The 18,500-nt window shown below is 51.5% G+C and overlaps 1 protein-coding gene across 3 annotated transcripts in view; it reads left to right on the top strand.

The window, feature by feature from the left end:
- The window catches only part of RNF43 (ring finger protein 43), a 58,092-nt gene that overhangs the window by 27,199 nt on the left and 12,393 nt on the right, over positions 1-18,500 (top strand). For all 3 annotated transcript variants that reach the window (XM_065694349.1, XM_065694346.1, XM_065694347.1), the window contains 4 exons: positions 11,629-11,751; positions 16,081-16,155; positions 17,276-17,407; positions 17,928-18,029. In XM_065694349.1, the coding sequence (XP_065550421.1) occupies positions 11,629-11,751; positions 16,081-16,155; positions 17,276-17,407; positions 17,928-18,029 (432 nt within the window). The remainder of the gene's footprint in view (positions 1-11,628; positions 11,752-16,080; positions 16,156-17,275; positions 17,408-17,927; positions 18,030-18,500) is intronic.

Raw genomic sequence — 18,500 nt, forward strand, 5'->3', positions numbered from 1 at the left:
ACTTCACCCTTATGCCTCGGACCTGCTGACATGCATCATGTTTCAGGCGCAGCCCTGGCACCATGTGAAGGCCTCTGGAGAGCATCCCTTGAAAACTCAGTCCCTTGTCAGCCTGCAAAAGAGACACTTTTGCCTTTTTTTTTTTTTTTTTTTCATGACAAAAAGATGTGGTTTGGGAACACAGGAGGAAAATTTGAATTTGGAGACCTGAGAGCAGCCTTCCAGTACCTGAAGGGGGCCTGTAGGGATGCTGGGGAGGGACTCTTCATGAGGGACTGTAGTGACAGGACAAGGGGTAAGGGGGAAGTTTAGATTGGAAGTTTACAAGGGGTAATAAACAGGGGAAGTTTAGATTGGATCTAAGGAGGAAATTGTTTCCTGTGAGGGTGGTGAGGCACTGGAATGGGTTGCCCAGGGAGGCTGTGAGTGCTCCATCCCTGGCAGTGTTCAAGGCCAGGTTGGATGAAGCCTTGGGTGCCATGGTTTAGTGTGAGGTGTCCCTGCCCATGGCAGGGGGGTTGGAACTGGATGATCTTGAGGTCCTTTCCAACCCGAACTATTCTATGATTCTATAAAGTTTTATATTTTTACTGATGGCCTTTTCTACAAAGAGCTTTTGGGTGATGGCATGCCAGTGCTGCTGCAGACTCCTGGTAGGCACTGGGTGCAGTAGTTTGTGATGCTGATGGAGCTGGGGCTGGACTGGAGCAGAGGTTTTTTAACCTCTGTGGATATCTTGAAACCATGGTAGCTTGCTTGGCAGATCTATCATTTTACAGCCTGAAGTTTGGTGATGAGGGGGACTGATGGTCCATGAGGCATGTTTCTACCTGAAATGGAGACTTGGATTTTTCTTTTATCTAGGTGTATTTAGGAAGTTCCCTCAGACAGAAAATTCCAGGAGCTCTCCTAGAAGCAGAGCCTGCCTTCTGCTCTCGCTGATCTTCCCCAGGCAGGAGCCCTGCTCTGCAGCTGAGGTATTTCCTGCCTCGGAAGCAGTTCACTCTGTAGCCTCAGTGCTGCTTGAATGTGGCTCTGTGTTACTCAGCTGTTATTAGAGCAGCTTGTCAGTTCTTGACTTCACCCCTTCGTTTCAAAGGGATTTCCAGACTTGGTGCAGTTTGCCCCACAGAGCTGGGGCTTGTTCTCTAACCCAGCTCTAGCCAGACCTTATACCTACACCTGCATTTTCCCAGCTACAAATAACAATGGAAGTGATTTTATCTAATCTCCCACCACCTGGTTTGTTCTTGTCCACACTCTTAGGCATGAGGGTATTGAAAACACTTCTGGCAGGAGTAGCTTTAAGCTGTGTAACCACCAGCATTAACACAACCACCCAGGCTACAGGTAAAGAATAAGCTATGGATGGCAGTGACCTCGTGTAGGGAGGGAAATCTGCATAGCCAGAGCCTGTGGGCTGTGCGGTGTCCTCTAATGCGGTCCGGGAACCAGCACAGGCAAAGCCCTGTGTGATGTCCTGCAGGGAAGAGCCCACCCTGCATGGACCTCGGTGCACAAAGGTCTTTGGGGACCTCTTGGGCGTTGCGACGTCTCTGGCAGCTGGTCCCCAGGACACCTTGCCAGAGCAGATCTGGGACTTTCTAGCTTGGGTTTCATGATGGAGTGCCGAAGGCCCCTCCTCTATGCCGGCATTTCGGCGCTGTGCTTTGGAAGGACTCCAGGCCAGCAGTGAAGGGCTCTTTGATAATATCTGACGGGCGGGTAAGAATTTTGGGCAGCAGCCAAGGTACACATTGCCTGTAATCGTTAACTCAGTCTGTAAACAGTTCAAACGGCACTGAAGAGGCCGTCAGTTATTACATTAGAGAGAAGCCTTTCATCTCCCCGCGCAGAAGCCAGCCGTACAGTACGGGCCCCTGCGGAGCCGGCGCTGGCTGCAGGGCTGAGGCAGGGCAGCGCAGGCAGTGCTTGGCCATACAATGAGCACGGCGCTGACCTTCAAACCTTTGGCGCTGGAGCAATAACTAAATCATTCGTTTCCTTTTGTTCTGCACCTGGCCAAGGCGGTGGAGCCCAGGGATATTCAAGGGGGAGGGGATTGGCGATGTTCCCCCCGGCACAGCCCCAGCCGGGAGGGCTCAGCCAGCCCCATCTCCTGCCCGTAGCCTTTCCCTGCTGAGCCCGGGTGCACGGGCAGGTGTGACAAATGCCCCTGTTTCACTCAGGACCAGGTAAGTCTGCCCTGGACCAAGTGGCCACAGTGATGGTGCAGGTCTGCATCACGGTACTGCAGTCTCCAAGCATCAGGGGAGCTAACACTACCGCTGAGCTTCATCTTCAGAAGAGTTCTAGAGCATTCCCCAGCCCATGTCAACCTCAGGAGAGCCCTATGGTCTCCTACCAGGGCAGTTCAGCCCTGCTGGAGTTGTGTGACACTTCAGAAGAAATTATAGACTCAGACTGGTTTGGGTTGGAAGGGACCTTAAAGCTCATCCAGTCCCAACCCCTGCCCCGGGCAGGGACCCCTTCCACTGGAGCAGCTTGCTCCAAGCCCCTGTGTCCAACCTGGCCTTGAGCACTGCCAGGGATGGGGCAGCCACAGCTTCTCTGGGCACCCTGTGCCAGCGCCTCAGCACCCTCACAGGGAAGAGCTTCTGCCTAAGAGCTCAGCTCAGTCTCCCCTCAGGCAGGTTCAAGCCATTCCCCTTGGCCTGTCCCTACAGGCCCTTGTCCAAAGCCCCTCTCCAGGTTTCTTGTCAGCCCCTCTAAGCACTGGGAGCTGCTCTAAGGTTTCCCTAAAGCCTTCTCCAGGCTGAGCAAGCCCAGCTCTCTCAGTTTGACATAATCTCTCAGTTTATGGTATGATCTGCCCCAAGGAGAATTTCCTTGTCAGTCTTTGCTCTACTACCTCTGTTATCTACTTTCTGGAAGAGCAAGAATGCTCCTTCTGACATCCACTCTCAAGGCTTCAACTTTGAAACCCTGTATAGAAAGTTGCTGGTTTAGGAAATGCTACTTCAGTCTCTGCGGTAGAGTTATGTGAGTTTGGGTGAGTTTTCGTGTCTGGCCCACCACTGCAGAGTCAGTGCTGTCTCCTATGATGGTGCTTGACATATCAGTTGTGGAAGACCTCATACTGCCTGTGCCATCCCTGAGGTGGCCCCAGGTGACAATGCAGCTTTGTGCTTTGAGAGGTAAAAAGGATGCTGTTGGGCTGCTGTGCTGCCTGCCCAGTTTTGCCAGTGATTTAAGCCGTTGCTGAGGGGCAAGACCTGTATGAGTTTTGTGGAATAGTTTTAACCTCCAAAGCACCGTCAGCACAGTGCAGATGGGCGTTGTGTAAGAGCGCCTTGAAGTATGGAGACTGCCAGTGGTGCTGTCCGCAAGACCAAGGACGAGTTGAGCACTCTAAGGTGTGTGAGATGAGCAGCTCAACATGGGCTGGATACCGTTCACTGGGTTTGAATCTGGACTGCTTGCGGCAGGAGCATGAACTGTTCTCCCGTGACTTGGGCCAGCTTGCCTTTACTTTTGTTTAGTGGTGTGAGTCAGGGCTGACCAGAGAACTCCCTTTGCCTTTGCTATTCCAAAATGGATGTGTGGACCAGAGAGAGAGAGCTTAACCAGACATCGTGACGGAGCTGTCAGAAACGTTGGAAATGATCACTGTGCTAGAAGAAATGACGCTTGCTTCCCATGTATTGTAGCGCTCTGTCCCGAGGCCAGCAAACCTCAGCAGAGCAATCAGTAGGACAGTGATGTGTGCAGTGACAGTTTTCTCTGACACCGTGGCCATGCTTGTGTGATGGGATGGAAAAGACCTAAACTATCTAATCCTGCACACGAGATAATCAGATAAACATCCCACTTGGGGCTCAGCACCTCCCTTTGTAGCTCACCAGCTTTGTAATGAAAAGGAAGAGGAGGTGCAGTTATTGACTGGGGACTGATTTGTTGTATCAAACCCTCGGGCACTGCTGGACTTCTTTACTGTAAGAGTGACAGAGCACTGGAACAGGTTGCCCAGGGGGGTTGTGGAGTCTCCTACACTGGAGATATTCAAGGCCCGCCTGGACAAGTTCCTGCGTGATGTACTGTAGGTTACCCTGCTCTTGCAGGGGGGTTGGACTAGATGATCTTTTTAGGTCCCTTCCAACCCTTGGGATTCTGTGATTCTGTGATTCTGTGACCCTTGAGACGGCCCAAAGATAGTGAAGCTCGTGAGCGTGTGTAAGGGAACAAGCATAGGGGTATTGCACTGGCGGCTTGTGGATCCTTTGTCTCCTCTCCCACCTCTTGCCACTCCTTCAGGGGACTTGGATGGTTGTCTAAGCTATTTGCACGTTGAGGTAGGACCTGGGTCTCTCTAAGAATAATGCGTTCTTTATCAGTGAACGTGTTTGTCTGTGACTCACATGTGGGTAAGGTGTGTTTGCTGTTATAACAGCTCTTGAAACTTTATGCAGGTTTAATTAAAAAGCCCATATCCTGATGGCTAAGCTTCATGCCCAAGAGTCATGGAAGCTGCATTTTTTCCTCAGGCCTCTTGAAACACTGCCATTCTCTTCCAAGCAGCCATTTCCATCTTCTTCACAGTTAACATCCACTTCACCTCCCTGCCTCATCCCCCCTCATTGTCCTATGTACTTCCAGCAGCATCCCAGAGCATCTTTCAGCCCCACTGTAGCTGCGTGCCAGCCTCCGGGCAGCATCTCCTGGACCTTTGGTTCCATCCCTTCATTCCTACTGCTATGTCTGTGAGTAGAGTGACAGCTACATAGCATTGTGACCTTGGTGTAAAAAAGGCATCTGTTGAGCTGATGGATTTGAAGGGTTAAGGAAAACTGGGAAGAACCTGACATACAGGAATAAAAATGTTAATGCAGTTTGAGCACTAGAGTTGGTACATCTGCCCTGATCCTTTCTGCATCAGTTCTATCACAGGTCAGTGTTAGCAACAAAGATAGGGAGGAGGGTAGTAGAGTACTTCCACTTGAGCCTATGAAGGAGTATCATTTATTTAGCGGAGAGCCTTACTTCCAGCAGGGAAGAGGATGTGTTGAGCCAGCCATTGATATCCATGAATAAAGAAATGTCCGTATTCTGCCCTCATGAGCTCGTACTCCGTGACAATGACATGGCACAACTGAGTGAAGCGAGCATGTCAGTGGGGAGTGAGCACCTCTGACCAACAAGCAGACGTGGCACAGTGATGCTTGAGACGCTGCATACCCACAAAAGGCCGCTCCTCGCCATGCCTTAGTCTCCTTGCTTATCTCCTCACTGCCCACAGGCTCCTTCTTGATCTGTCGTGTAGCTCACCTAAGAAGGAGCTTTTCCAATGTGGCATTTCCATCCACTGCAGACTGCAGCACCACTGACACATGCAAAATGGCCCTGGCATGAGCTGCAGCAGTGGGGAGGCTGCTGTCCTGAATAAGATCATTGTATGCTTCTCTCAGCCCTGCACACTTGAGTATTCCCTCAAAGTCTTGTGTGGGATTCAAGCTGCTGACATAAGAGGAAGGGCAGGAGAGCCGGTGCTGGGGCACGATCAGAAGTCACTCAGCTGTCCCCATCACTAGCTGGCATTGCTAAGGATCTGCAGGAGCCTGTGGGGTGGAGAAAACTCTCCTGGTGCTCTGGCACTGACCACGAACCTCAGCTTTATTCGAATACTTGGTTTCTATCACAGATGTTTGTGGCAAAAGGCTTTTAGGGGTGGGGTGCAGACTATGGTGCTGCCTGGTGAGTGCCCACGTGGTTGCACCAGGCCCAGGGCAGAACTGTACTGTGCTCAGGGATGGCCTGAGCTGCACCAGTGTCTGCATCTTTGCATTGAACAGCTCTTCCTGGTCTTTTGTTCCAGGAATTCTCCATATTGTTAATGATTTTTACGGAGCTCTAGCATACCCCTTCCATGCTAAGCTGAAGAATTCTTGTTCACTTAATCTTTTCTTGTGCAGAAATAGTGCCCTCTGCTTAAGGTGGAGTGAGCAGGACTTCGAGTCATATTCAAGATGTTGACACATTGCAGACTTCTCTAGTAGATTTTCTTTTTTTCATTGATTTTTTAACAGTGATGCCCAACAGCCTGGTTGTCTTTTGCTTTGGGTGATTCAACAGCGCTTTCCATAAAACTCACTGCAATGATGCCAGGATCTTTCCTGTTCGTTAACAGCCAGCCGATAACTCATCCCTGTGTCAGATAGATAGCTATATTTTATAATATTTCCCTTTTTTAACATCTTCTATCAGTGCATCACTCAGTATCACATGAGCCCTTTGCAGCCAGTTTTAATATTTACCAACTTGAATATTTATGTATTACTGAAAACCTCATCCACTTCACTATTCCTCTCATTTTCCATGTCCTTTGTGAATATTTGGACAACACAGTTTACTTCTGTGACTGTCCTGGTAAGTTCACTCCATTGTAAAGGCTGACTTGCGTTTTTCCTTAGTCCTGGTGATGGCCCTGGGAAGTACTGCAGGATGCTCTGTCATTGTCCATAGCCTTGCCCTTGTAGGAGAACAGAAGAGGAAATACCAGACTGTCCTGTGAACTCAACCACCTTTATTCCCACACTTGCTGACTGCTTCGAGGAGTCCTGTGGGTCTGCGAAGCATCGCTCTCCTTTGCCAAAGCACTGTTCATTCTTTCCTCCGTTCATCACACTGGGTTTTCCCCAGTTTTTAAGTCAGGATTATTGACCTGCCATTCCCTGCCTCGCTCTCAACTTCGTATTCAACGTGGTATTTGCTACCTGCAATTTTTCTGGTGGTGGTGTCAGTTTAGTGGTGAGTTATATGTTGGTCATAACAGTTCACCAGTTTAGTCCATGGTTTTTCTGGAGCCTTTTGGTAAACACTCTCTCGTCCTGTTCTCTTCCTCTCTTTTTCATGCTTAATTTTACTGGTTGCTTATAAAAATTTTACTGCCACTTCAAAGCAAATCAATCCTTTTAACTCATCCCCCATGAAGAAAGGGTGTGAAATACTCTGGGTTCTCTTACAGAGGGAACTGAGAGGCTGTCAGGGGCTTTGCTTTTCAGCCTTTGTCCCTTAAGGCTTTTGGGAACAGAAATGTTTAAGTGGCTGTGGGGGGAGGGGAGGGGGCAGCAGATAATCTCTTTTCCATGGGCATGGTCGATTCAGTGAGAATTAATATGTTTAAACTGCAGCAAACCCCATTCAGATGGGGCGTTGGGGAATACTTCCGGGTGTGAGGAGAAGGCAGCCCTGCCGCGAGTGAGCAGGCTCCCGTTTGGAGGTCTCGGAAACAGGTTGAGCAAGTGTCTCTGAGGAATGTGTTAGGTCTGGCTGAGCCTGCCTCCGGGCTTGCTGACCTCTCAGGGTCCTCTTTGTTTTTCTACTGCTTTATAAATGAAGCCCCCAAGTGAGAATCCAGCACCTCTCTCTGCCGGGCTTTCCCCGGTGCCTTCCCACATCCTGTGTAGCACCAAATGGGAGGAGACGGTGCTAGGAAGAGAGGGAAGAGGTAGTCTGGAGCAGGGACAAGCGGAGCATGTCCCTTGGGTGGACGAGGTGTGTCCCTTGCACAAAGAGGAATCCTCCTGAGCTGCCCTGGCCGTGTGGTACAGGGTGCTGAGGAAGGCACCTGCACTCATCCTCCAGAGATGATTAGTGTCTGATGAGGGACAGGTCACACGGTAACGAGGGCATCACGGATCTGGCTGAGGTGCCTGGGCAGGGGTTTCTGCTGACAAGGATCTGCATGGCTGTTTCCCCCGGCCTCCTGCCCTGCCCTGCCCTTGGTGGGTGCAGTTGTGCCCCAGCAGGAATGCCTGCGGCCAAGGACTCTTGCTTGCTCAGGGAGGGTGGGTGTCCCAGAGGGATGAGGAGAAGACCATGATGCCCAGTCTTAATAGATAATCAAAGGGAAGGCTTTCGTGCATCCATCAGCAAGCCTTCTCCAGATTTACCAACTGGAACAGCTGCCAGCATTTTATATGCGCTCCGACGCTCATCTGGGGCTGCAGCAGCTTAGCTTGTTGCTTTTATCCCCAGTGTTTATCATTAATGCTGTGATCAGGCCCTGCAGCCCTTGTCACAGAGGGGTTGCTCCATGCTCACACACAGGACTGTCACAGCACCCCCAGGCATACCCACCTAGCGCTGGACACGGCTCCAAGCAGCACTGGCAGCCTAGGCTGGGTGACGCCGGCAGGAGGGTTATCTCTGCAGTATTGGAAGGATCACGAGACACGCTCTTTGCATTTCCTGTTTTGTGTTTTTCTGCCTTTATTCAAATGATACATTAACCGAAAGCCGGAGAACTCCCAGTCGAGCAAACAGAGTATAAAAGCAACGACATTGCTTGGTAAAGCCGGTGGGATCATGGGCACTCCAATGCTGTGTTGGTCCTGGTGGGGCAGTGCCTGCTGTTACTTGTGTGAAGCGTGGGGTTATTTGGGAGCCTTCTCTTAGTGCTTCCAGGGCATAACAGATTGAATTGCTCCCCTGGAAACCTGCATTTCTAGAGTTATGGTGCTTGGCTTGGTATGATCGCACCCTCTCCAGTGTCTTTGAGTTTGAAGTCTAAGTTCTATAGCACTATGAGATTTTTCTTCAAATACCAGTATGGATTAGAGAGGGAGTCCCCAAGAGGAAGGTGGATGGGGGACTGCCAGTCAAAGGCACGCAGCAGTTCATTGGTGCCGAGCTACTCTGTGCAGTATTTGAAGTGTAGCAGGTTATGTCTTAGCTCGTGCTCATGGTGCCAGCTCTTACACATAGGTCTCCAAGCTCCTGAGGTGGTGAGAGCCTGGGCTTTTTCTTTATTCGCTTGTGACTGTAGGTGTTACCTGCCTCAAAACCTGGGCAGTTTGCAAATGTCTGTGGTTGTGGGTATGTTGGGGTTATTTAATCCTCACCATTTTAACTCACTTTTGAGAGCTTTTGTTTTGCAGCCCAGGACTTAGTGCTACAAAAATCACAGAATCACAGAAGAGTTTGGGTTGGAAGGGACCTTCAACACTCACCTGCTCCAACCCCCCTGCAATGAGCAAAACGTAGCACTGTGATTTTTGTAGCGCTTCCGGATCCCCCAGTGCCAGGCTGCTCGCGCCTTTGGAACTGGTGCCAGGTTGTGCCGTAGCACAGGCTGCACAAACCCACCTGGTGTCTGCCAGCAGCATGACTGTGCCCTGCATTGTTTGATGGGTGCAGCCACCAAAGATTGCCCACATGAAGGGGCAATCTCTGCAATTTGCAGCACTGGATACCTCGGCGCTGTGGGTCAGTGCAGGCAGCAGCCAGCAGCCAGTGTGGGGCTGCTTGGGACTGGGTAATGGAGCTGTGGTCTCTGCAAGGGGCCTCCACTGAGCCCTGGCTGGGCTGCAGGGGCACCTTGGCCAGACAGGGAGGGGGCCCGGAGGGCAGGACCCGGCTGAGAACCCCACTCTGTCTGCAGCCCTAGGGCTTTGCTGGGGATGTTGGGGTGAAGACCAGCATCCCACGTCCCTGGCTCTGGGCTGGTATGGGGATGCAGGGCAGGATGCTCCAGCCTGTACAGGACCAGCTCTGGCATGCAGCCCCAGTTAACTTTAGCATCATCCACCCCGGCCTCTCTGGCTGCAGCAGCTCCAACAGGCAGAGCTCTCTCTCTGTGTGCCCAGCAAGGACACTTTGCATTTCTGAGTGAGCATAGGTGCTGCTTGTCTGCTTCGGCTTTCGAAGGCTTCCATATGGATGGCTGCATCTGAGTGAATTGCTGACACCCCTTCACTGTTAGCAGCAAGAAATGGGCATGGTGCATCTCCTCCTGAAGGATGTGACTAAAAACAGCCTGGGTGAGTCATCCTCCTTGAAGGACTTGTTCTTGTGACCCACTCAGACATTAAAAGGTGACATCGGCATGTCTGCAGTTAGGTGGAATAAGCCCTGTTTTCCCTCTCCCCCACAGCTGGATTTCTGCAGTAAGCAGCTGGCAGAGGGGAGGAAACATGATCTGTCTCTTTCCGAGCCTGCCCCATTGCCCAGCTCTGCCAGCCCTGTGCCTCCGTGTGGCCTGGCTCCATGCTCAGGAGCAGCCTCAGCAGCCTGAGCAAGGGCCCAACACAGCCTCACAGCCCCTGGGGCAGCAATGGCGAGTGTGGATGGAGGGTGAGGAGTGTCCTTGGGCTGCTCTGACAGTTCCTGCCCCTTGTTTTAAATCTGCCAAGACAACAGCCCTTTTTGCATAGCACTGGGATGCTGTTGTAGGATTATGTGCAGGGGTGGGCAAGCCTTCTGGGCATGCTTCTGGATGGACACCAGGCACAAAGCCTGCCTTAATCCTCCTGATGGATGATGTTGAGCTTTCTTGCTTGTTTCCCACACTTCCATGCATCAATGCAGTAATAACAGCTGTCCAGCAGCCTCAGTATTTACAGGCTTTTCTGTACCATAACCTGTGTGCTTCATACACCACAACATAGTCACAGAGCAGGAAGCCAGGTAGCTGTGTTAAGAAGAGCTGGGGGTGATGGGACCCCCAAGAGGGAGCCAACAGCTGATATGCAGTTCGCTTCAACATCCTGCCGTGCACCACCACCCAACACCACCATCCTTCCACTGCTGGACTGAAGAATCAGAGGCAGTTGCTCACTCTTCCAGACAGCGACCAGAGCAGTGCTCAGTGGATGTCGTAATGAGGGTGAATGCACAGGAATGAGGTGCAGCCAAGGGCAGTGGTGCTGCCCCTCTGAGCTCTGCCCCACACCGGGACAGGCTCACCTCCAGGGGCCTTGACCACCGAAAGCCCAACTGCCTGCCTCCAACAGGAGTGAGCCCCGCGGCTCGTGTCCCAGTGACATGCTGGGGCACCATATCCCTTTCTGCAGGGTGCTCTGCAGGGTGGGTGCCCAGACCTGGTGCCTTGACCCTGTCTTGTCTCAGCTTCCCAACAGCTGGGCTCAAGCTCATGAGCACTTCTCCAGGACTCACTGGGGTTTGGTTACTGGAAATCTTTTCTTCTCCCTTCTCATTCCTGGTACTTCTCTACCTGCTTTCATTTTTTTTCACTCCTTGCTTTGGTTTGTCTGCAAATTTATCTTCAAGTTGTCGAGTTTGGTGGCTGAGAAACAAGAAGTGCTGAAGCTTTGAGGGCAACAGAAGTTTGCTTTTGTTGTGGTCCCTTCACCTCGCCCAGGCCCTGGCAGGGAGCATGCTGGCTGCTGGCAGGGGCTGGTGGTCCAAGGATGCTGCCAGTCCTTGCAGCAACAAGACCTGTGCTGTCTGGATGCTCCATCCCAGAAGTCAATGACTGTGCTCTTGTGGGCTGCTCTAGCTCTGAATATCTGTGACTGGGGCAAAGCCAGACCCAAGTGCAGGCCAAGATAGAAACTGCACCTTTCTCTGGGACATGGAAGTTGGAACTAGATGATCTTTAAGATCCCTTCCAATCCGAACCATTTTTAGGATTCTATGATGTTGTCCTGGTGGACCAAAACTTGGACAGTGACTTGCTCTTTTGTGGCATTCAGAGCCTCAGTGACTCTTAGACAGGGCCATGGGATGCAGCAGCAGTGGTGATGCCCACTGCAGGGGTGTCCTGCACCCTGTGGGCAGGGAGCTATGGTACAGTGAGCGATGGGCTTGAGCCACCCTTTGCAGTGCTAAGGCCCAAGGTCTGAGTGTCCCTTTGCTTGTGTCCCTCAGTCCCACCCACTGTCCCTGTGCAACACGAGCGAGGATGAGCACACCGAATCAGGATTCATCACCATTGTCAAGCTTGAACAGCCGGATCGGGATCCCAACCCCTGCCTGTCACTGGCAAACAAGGTAGGTACAAATGTGGGAATGGAAACCTGTGGTGCAGGAAAGAGTAAGAGCAGGAGGGTAGGAAAGAGCTGGTGGAAGGTGGAGAAAAGGACAAGGACAGAGATCCTTGGCAGGGGGGTCCTTTGGGAGAGATGCCGTGGCAGCCATCCCCAATACCCATCCCTCTTTACCTTTTGGACTGCCTGGCTTTGTAAAAGCTGTGGAGTTTTCCTTAACCTGACTGCTCTGGGATGCTCAGACCTGACCCCAGCATCCCAGCTGCCTGGCAGCCTTGTGCCCCTCCTCTTTTGCAGCCTCCCGCTTGCTTGCTTGTGTTTCTTGGTGTCCTCTGACCTGTGGGAAAACCTGGTCACAGAAGACACCTTCTGTAGCTCTGTCTTCAAAAATAGTACTGTGATACTTCACTGGATGAGGCATGTAAAGAATCAGCACTGAGCAACTGGGCCAGAAACAAACGAGATGAAGTAGTGGTGGGATGTGACTTGTTAACAGCATGGGCCACCATCTGCCCTGCAAAGCAATGGAAGCTTTCAGAGGTCTTCAGATCAGGTTTCCCGTGAAAGAGGTACCTCAGCAACACAGCAGTCACTGTGTAAAAAGCTGAGGTCACTGGTGCAATTCTCTGGTAATAAGGAAGTCAGGTAGGAACGAGGGTCATTTTTTAAGCCTTAAAATCTTTGGGTCTCTGATAAAGTGGTGTGGATAAGGCTGGCATTAGCTTTTACTTGTTATTGTCTCTGTACTAAATGTGTTATTTTCCACCAGCACTGTACAAATATGAAAAAAAAACCCAACTTACTTAGCTCTTCTTGGCTTTATCTGGATGCATTCAGGTGATCCTGCCCCTGGTGTCTGCCTTCTGCTGGCAGTGATGTGCTGAGGATGGGGACAGGGTCCTTTTCCATCCTCCCTGTCGCCGGGCTGAACAGGGCAGGTGAAACTCATTCCAAGCAGTTGCTCCTGCACAGCAGTTTGGGGTTTTTTTAGTTGGTTTCTTTTTTTTTTTTTTTATGCAGAGGTTGTGGCTACAAAAGCAAGGGAAGGGATGTGATGCTGCTATGGGTTGGCCACTTCGGGGCTGCTTCCCCCCAGCTGCATGGCAGACAGCAGTGCCTATCCCTTTCTGGACCAGGGTGGAAGCCCAAGTTTGGCTTGCTGCTGCACTGGAACTGATGCCAGCTGTCAGCACAACCAGTGTGCTAGAGTTAGGGAACTGCTGCCAGTTACCCAGACCTGGAAATCAGCCTGGTCCCACCGTGGGTGTAAGTGCATGAGGATGAGGAGGATGAAGCGTGAACCCAGGGGCTTCCAGTGCATCTTGTGACAGGAATGAGAGCAAGGCATCCTTAAGGAGCACAGCTGGGTACTCCAGCTGTCCCAGGTCCATCCAGATGGGCCCATCACATTATAATGGTCTCGTCTCGCAGGGGAGGGTGCTGGGGTTGGCAGTAGCAACAGCTGGTTTGGTCAGTGCAAGTGTTGTGGAGGGTCTTGAACAGAAGGAAGGAGCAGCATCCAGTACTCATCTTCCACTTGAGAACCTTAAAGGTTAGAAGCTGTTTTGTTAGTTTTGTCCTTTATCTTTGAGTTGCTGATCATAGTGCAGGAAGTACCAGCACGTTACTGAGGCCAGGGATCAGAGAATCCCAGAATCCCAGACTGGTTTGGGTTGGAAGGGACCTCAAAGCTCATCCAGTTCCAGCCTCTGCCACTGGAGCAGCTTGCTCCAAGCCCCTGTGTCCAACCTGGCCTTGAGCACTGCCAGGGATGGGGCAGCCGCAGCTTCTCTGGGCACCCTGTGCTAGGGTCAGCTGAGAAAGGTCAGCACAGGGGGGACAAGTCATGGTGCATTGCTGCACTGTGGTCATCCTCACTAGCCTTGATCCCTTCTCCAGGGCCATGAACCCACACAAAGCAAATAAACCCCTCAGTTCGTTGCCATGGTAGAGTGACAGTCCACTGGCCTTTAGTCATCATTGCTTTATTACCAGAGCCAAATCCAGCAATGGATTTTGAGGTCCAACTAGGCATGACATCAGATGCCGTCCTGCCTACAGTTACTACATCCTACTCCAAGACCTCACCCAGGGAGGCTCACAGCTCTTCTCCCTGCTGTTAGGGTCACATTCTGGTCTAGTGGAAGGTGTCCCTGACCATAGCAGGGGTATTGGAGCTGGATGATCTTTAGGGTTCCTTCCAACCCAAACCATTCTATGGTTCTATGAAATAGGACTAGGTTAGCCATGAAATACAGGCAGATGCTTCTTAAGCTGGCCACATCCCTGGGCCCTGCCTTGTACCTTGATTCTTCCATCCCCCTGAAATTGCTGTCTGGCTGCTTCCCCATCCTCCTGAAGCCAAGCTCCTTTCCTCCAACATCATACAGATCTCTTCCTCAGAATCCCTGGACAACACTTCTCCGCAGGAGCAGGGATGAAGCCGTAGGATGTAGCTGGTGCTCGCTGGAGCCTTGTTTTCCTGACGCGTTTTTGCGGTGGAGCTTTGCATATTGAATTGCAGTGCTGTATCAATGATGATAAAAATAGCCATGTGAAAAGTGTTATCATAACCTCTGCTTTAGCTGTCACCCAGCCAAGCGTCTAGCCCAGCAGGAGAACTCCACCTGATCACACTTCAAAGTGATTTATTTTTCTTTCTGATGCATAGTTTGTAATTTTGGGGGTGTGCTAGTTTTTTCCCTGAGCAAACCATTGGTTGCCAGTCTGATTGACAGGCTACTGGAACCTCCTCAGTCACCCTCAAAATACGTTTGTACCAAAAGTGTTTCAGTCCTCAGAAAGGGAGGGCCGCTCTGCCATGTGGCTGGAGAGAGCTGTTGAAAGGCAGCAAGCACTCAGAAAACTGTTGCCTTACATAGGCTATGGATAGCTTGAACAAAAGCTGTGTCCTTTGCAGCAGGAGTCAGAAGGATGTTGGGAAGAGTCAGTTGTCCATTCTCAGTTGTTCTTTTTCCTGTTGTTGGTGTCTTTAGCAGGATAAGATCTTTGTAAAGCTGTTCACTGTTCATCAAAGCCTGACTGGCTCCAGTGGGTGTAAGTCACTATCTGAAAGTCCTGTTTCTTCTTCAGTGCTCGCAAACACTGAGGCTTCTTTGATCCCAGGCAGGACCCCAGTCTCTGGTCCCTGCCCCTAGCCTGTGGTCCCACTTCTCCAGCTTCCCCATCTGGTATACCCAAGAGTGTCAGATCCATTCAGTGACTCAGAGACTCAGAGCCTTCAGCCTGTCCTCCGTGCTCTTCCTGACCATCTGCAGCTCCACACACATCCCCATCCCTGGCCCCAGACCAAGGCACCCATCTTCCCCCTGATGAGGTGCGTGCAGGTGACCAGCACCTGCGAGTGAGGGATGGAGCTGAACACACTCCACCGCTGCTGGGAATGCCCCTTCCCTCCGCTCCGCTGGCGCCCTGTGTTTGATACCGCGGCTGGGAAGCGGCGGCACTGACCTCTGGCCCCAAGCTGGGGTTTGGCAATGTCGAGGGTGAGCTGCGGCAGCGGCTCCGGCAGCTCCTGTTTGCACAGGCGCTCGGGGACGTGCAGATCAAAGGGCTCCACATGAGTAAGAGTGGCCCAGCCCTGCTTTCTGTTCATGTTCCCATCTCCAAAGGCTGTCTTTGCCTGCCTGGAGGGCTCAAAGGGCTTGGTGGGAGGACGTGGGTGACCCCACAAGGTCCTCCAGGCACTGTGCTTTGACCTCAGCGGGGTGGCATGTGTATTCATTTGGGTGGGTCTCAACACTGTTCTCAGAACACAGCAGCCGGTGGGCTGTGAAAAGCCACTCCGTTCCTAATCCTAGACCGGACCCACAGCCCAGGCATTGCCTGAGCTTCTCCCTGGTACCTGTGGGGGACAGGGACTGAGGAGAACAATATGTGTGGGAGTCAAGCCCATAGACAGCCCATGGTTGATGCAGCTATGGTGAGCAGTGGGGACCTGAAGGGGTTCCTGCTGTCCTAGGATGCGAGGGATGCGCAGGGGTCCGCAGGGCTAATGGGGCTGCGGATCCCTCCCCAGCAAATCCAACTCTGAAGCAAAGGGGCACAGACAGCTGGGGAATTTGGTGTGCACTGCAAGCCCACCAAGTAATTTGCCTCCACAACTACAGGGGGAAACTGTCCACGAACTTCAGGGCTGTAGCAGGAGCAGGCTCGACACAAGTACAGAAACCAGGGTGTAAAGTGTTTTCTCAGTCTAAGCAGCAGGTGCTTCTTTCCCCCGTGAAGAGATGGGGAGGCAGATACATATCCAAATGGTAGATGTTAATGCAGAGGTACAAATGTCCACTGAAGCTTCTGTTCTTTTGGACAGGCAAAGCTGGCGGGGGAGCGTGGAGCTCGTGCGATCCTTTTTGACATTACCGATGATGAAAGTGCTGCTGATCAGGTACAAACCCCACTGATAATAACAGCTAAACCACGGTGCCTCTGTCCCATCCCAAAATGTGCCAGAGTCAGGACCTACTGGCCACTGACATGCAGTGGGAGGTTCCAGGAGGACACTGCAGGCGGTTTGGGATGTTAGCTGTAAGAGCTCATCCATGTACACAGACAGGGCTTTACTCTTTCGCTCACTCCATGGGACATCCAGGTGTCCCGCCACAGCACGTGCCAGCAGCTTGTGAACAGCATCTTGCTGCTCTTGAAGGACACTGTCTGGTCAGTTGAGCTTTTCTGGATGCTTCCTCTTGATCAGTCACAGATTACCCTATCCTAGCTAGTACAGACAGCCCTGGTGTGCCTTAGGGGAAAGGTGATTTCTCGAATGTTCAAGCCAAAGTCACGGCCACCCTGCTATGCTGGTGGTGATGCTCCTACTGCAAGCTTAACACTGGTTTAAAGACCTCCAGAGGTCTCTTCCACCAACGCTGCTGTCATCTCTAGAAAGAAATAGGTCCCACCTCAAAATAATCAAGGGATGATGAAAAGCATCCAGCACTAGATAAGAGGACAGGTAGGGGAGCTGGGCTTGAGATTATCCAACCTCTGGGCTGACTCCTGCTCACTGGATTCATCTGTTGTCATTCTTTTGTACACTTAGAACTAAAATTCTGATGCCAGGGAAATACAGCAGGGCGTACAGGCAAGGGGGTGCTGAGATTGCTCAGTAAGGGTATGGGAAGTGGCTGGTGTCAGATGGACACCCTCACTCAGGTCGGTGTGGAGCAGAGGGCAGACTCAGGCACTTGCTGAGCCAGCCCATGCCAGGCTGTCTGGACCATGGTGGAAAGCTGCTGGTATGGTCAGAAACACACTGAACAGTGACCAGTTGTGCATGTAGAAGGCACCATTGGAGGTTGTTAAGAAAACCTCGCTGAAGAGCTGCTGGAAGAGGAAGAGCTTCCATCTGATCTCATCAAAGAGGAGCAAGGCAAGTTGCGGGGGTCAGTTGGTATTTAAAGTGTGTGCAAGAAGCATCGGGAGGAACCAGACATGCCTTGGGAGCTGGGATAGTCCTTGTTTCAGGCTGTTCTGGAGCGCCTCTTACTCTGTTTGTTCCTTTACAGCTGAGAAAGCCCAGAGGTCTGAGTCAGCCCGTGGTTCTGATCAGAGGTCATGATGCTGAGCTTCTCATGGGTGTCGTGAACAAGAACAGAGAGGCCCATGTGAAGATAGAGGTCAAGGAGCCACCATCTTGGGTGAGAGACACACCATTCCCACTGCCTTCTGTATCCTCCCTCCCAAGCTGCTCTGCCGTGGAGTAGGACTTCCCCAGAGATGCTGAGCTTTCCTCCCCGGGGACAGAGATCACAGCCTTTTGCAGTAGCTGCCTGTCTGCAGCATTCAGATGGCATGCTGCAAATAAAGGCTCAGAAGTGCTTTCAGCTTCTTCTCTTCCCTTACTTTAATTGTCATGAGTGAGGTGAGGGGATTCTCTGTCTCTTCAGGTGAGACCAAGATCTGATGTTTTCATCTTGTGCTACCTCTAGACCATGACCTCTAGAGAGCTGCAAGACAGAGAAATTCCATTCCTGCTGGAATGCACAGAAAAGACTGAAACCTTTTACTTTTACCTGTAAAGAGCATATGAGACAGCGCTTGGCCAAGGATCATGTATTCAAAGGCTGATGGGCAGGAAGAGATTGGGATTCCCCTGCCTAGCTTCTGACTCCCACCCCTGCCGCATACGAGTAATTTCTTCCCTGTTCTATCCCACAGCCAGACTACGACGTGTGGATCCTCCTCACGGTGGTCAGCACTGTGGTCGTTATCATCTTAATTTTTGTGGTGCGCACAAAGTGCCAACTGAACAGGACCCAGGTAGGGACCTCATGGAGCAGCTGTGTCTGAGCGAATGGAAACACAGGAAAGGCAAGAATGGGCACAGTTTGAGAGGGGAAATATACCTCTGTGTGAACTGAAGACGAGGCCACATGAAGCAGGAGCAGCCCAGGAATGAGCAGAGTGAACCTGAGACAGGCTGGCAGCATTCCTTGTGGGGTGGTCTTGCTTTCCTCCTGCTGCCCCACCAGCACTGCAGCCTGCTCCCAGCACCTTTCAGAGCTTGGCCCAGCACCCAAAGCTGCAGAGCTGGCCCCCCTCAAGCTCTTGATTTTAGCGGTATTGTCTGTACAGGTAGAGAGCAGAAGACAGTATTTTTAATAGAAACTAACAAATTAAATAATTGTCTTTTCAGAGTCAGATGTATTTCCAGATTTGACAATACCCCATTGGTCCTATAAAAGGACAAGCCTTTGGGGCTCAAAAATTCAGCACTGCTGATTTTGACCG

Source organism: Lathamus discolor, chromosome 14, assembly GCF_037157495.1.
Source record: "Lathamus discolor isolate bLatDis1 chromosome 14, bLatDis1.hap1, whole genome shotgun sequence".
In the NCBI taxonomy this organism is placed as follows: Eukaryota; Metazoa; Chordata; class Aves; order Psittaciformes; family Psittacidae; genus Lathamus; species Lathamus discolor.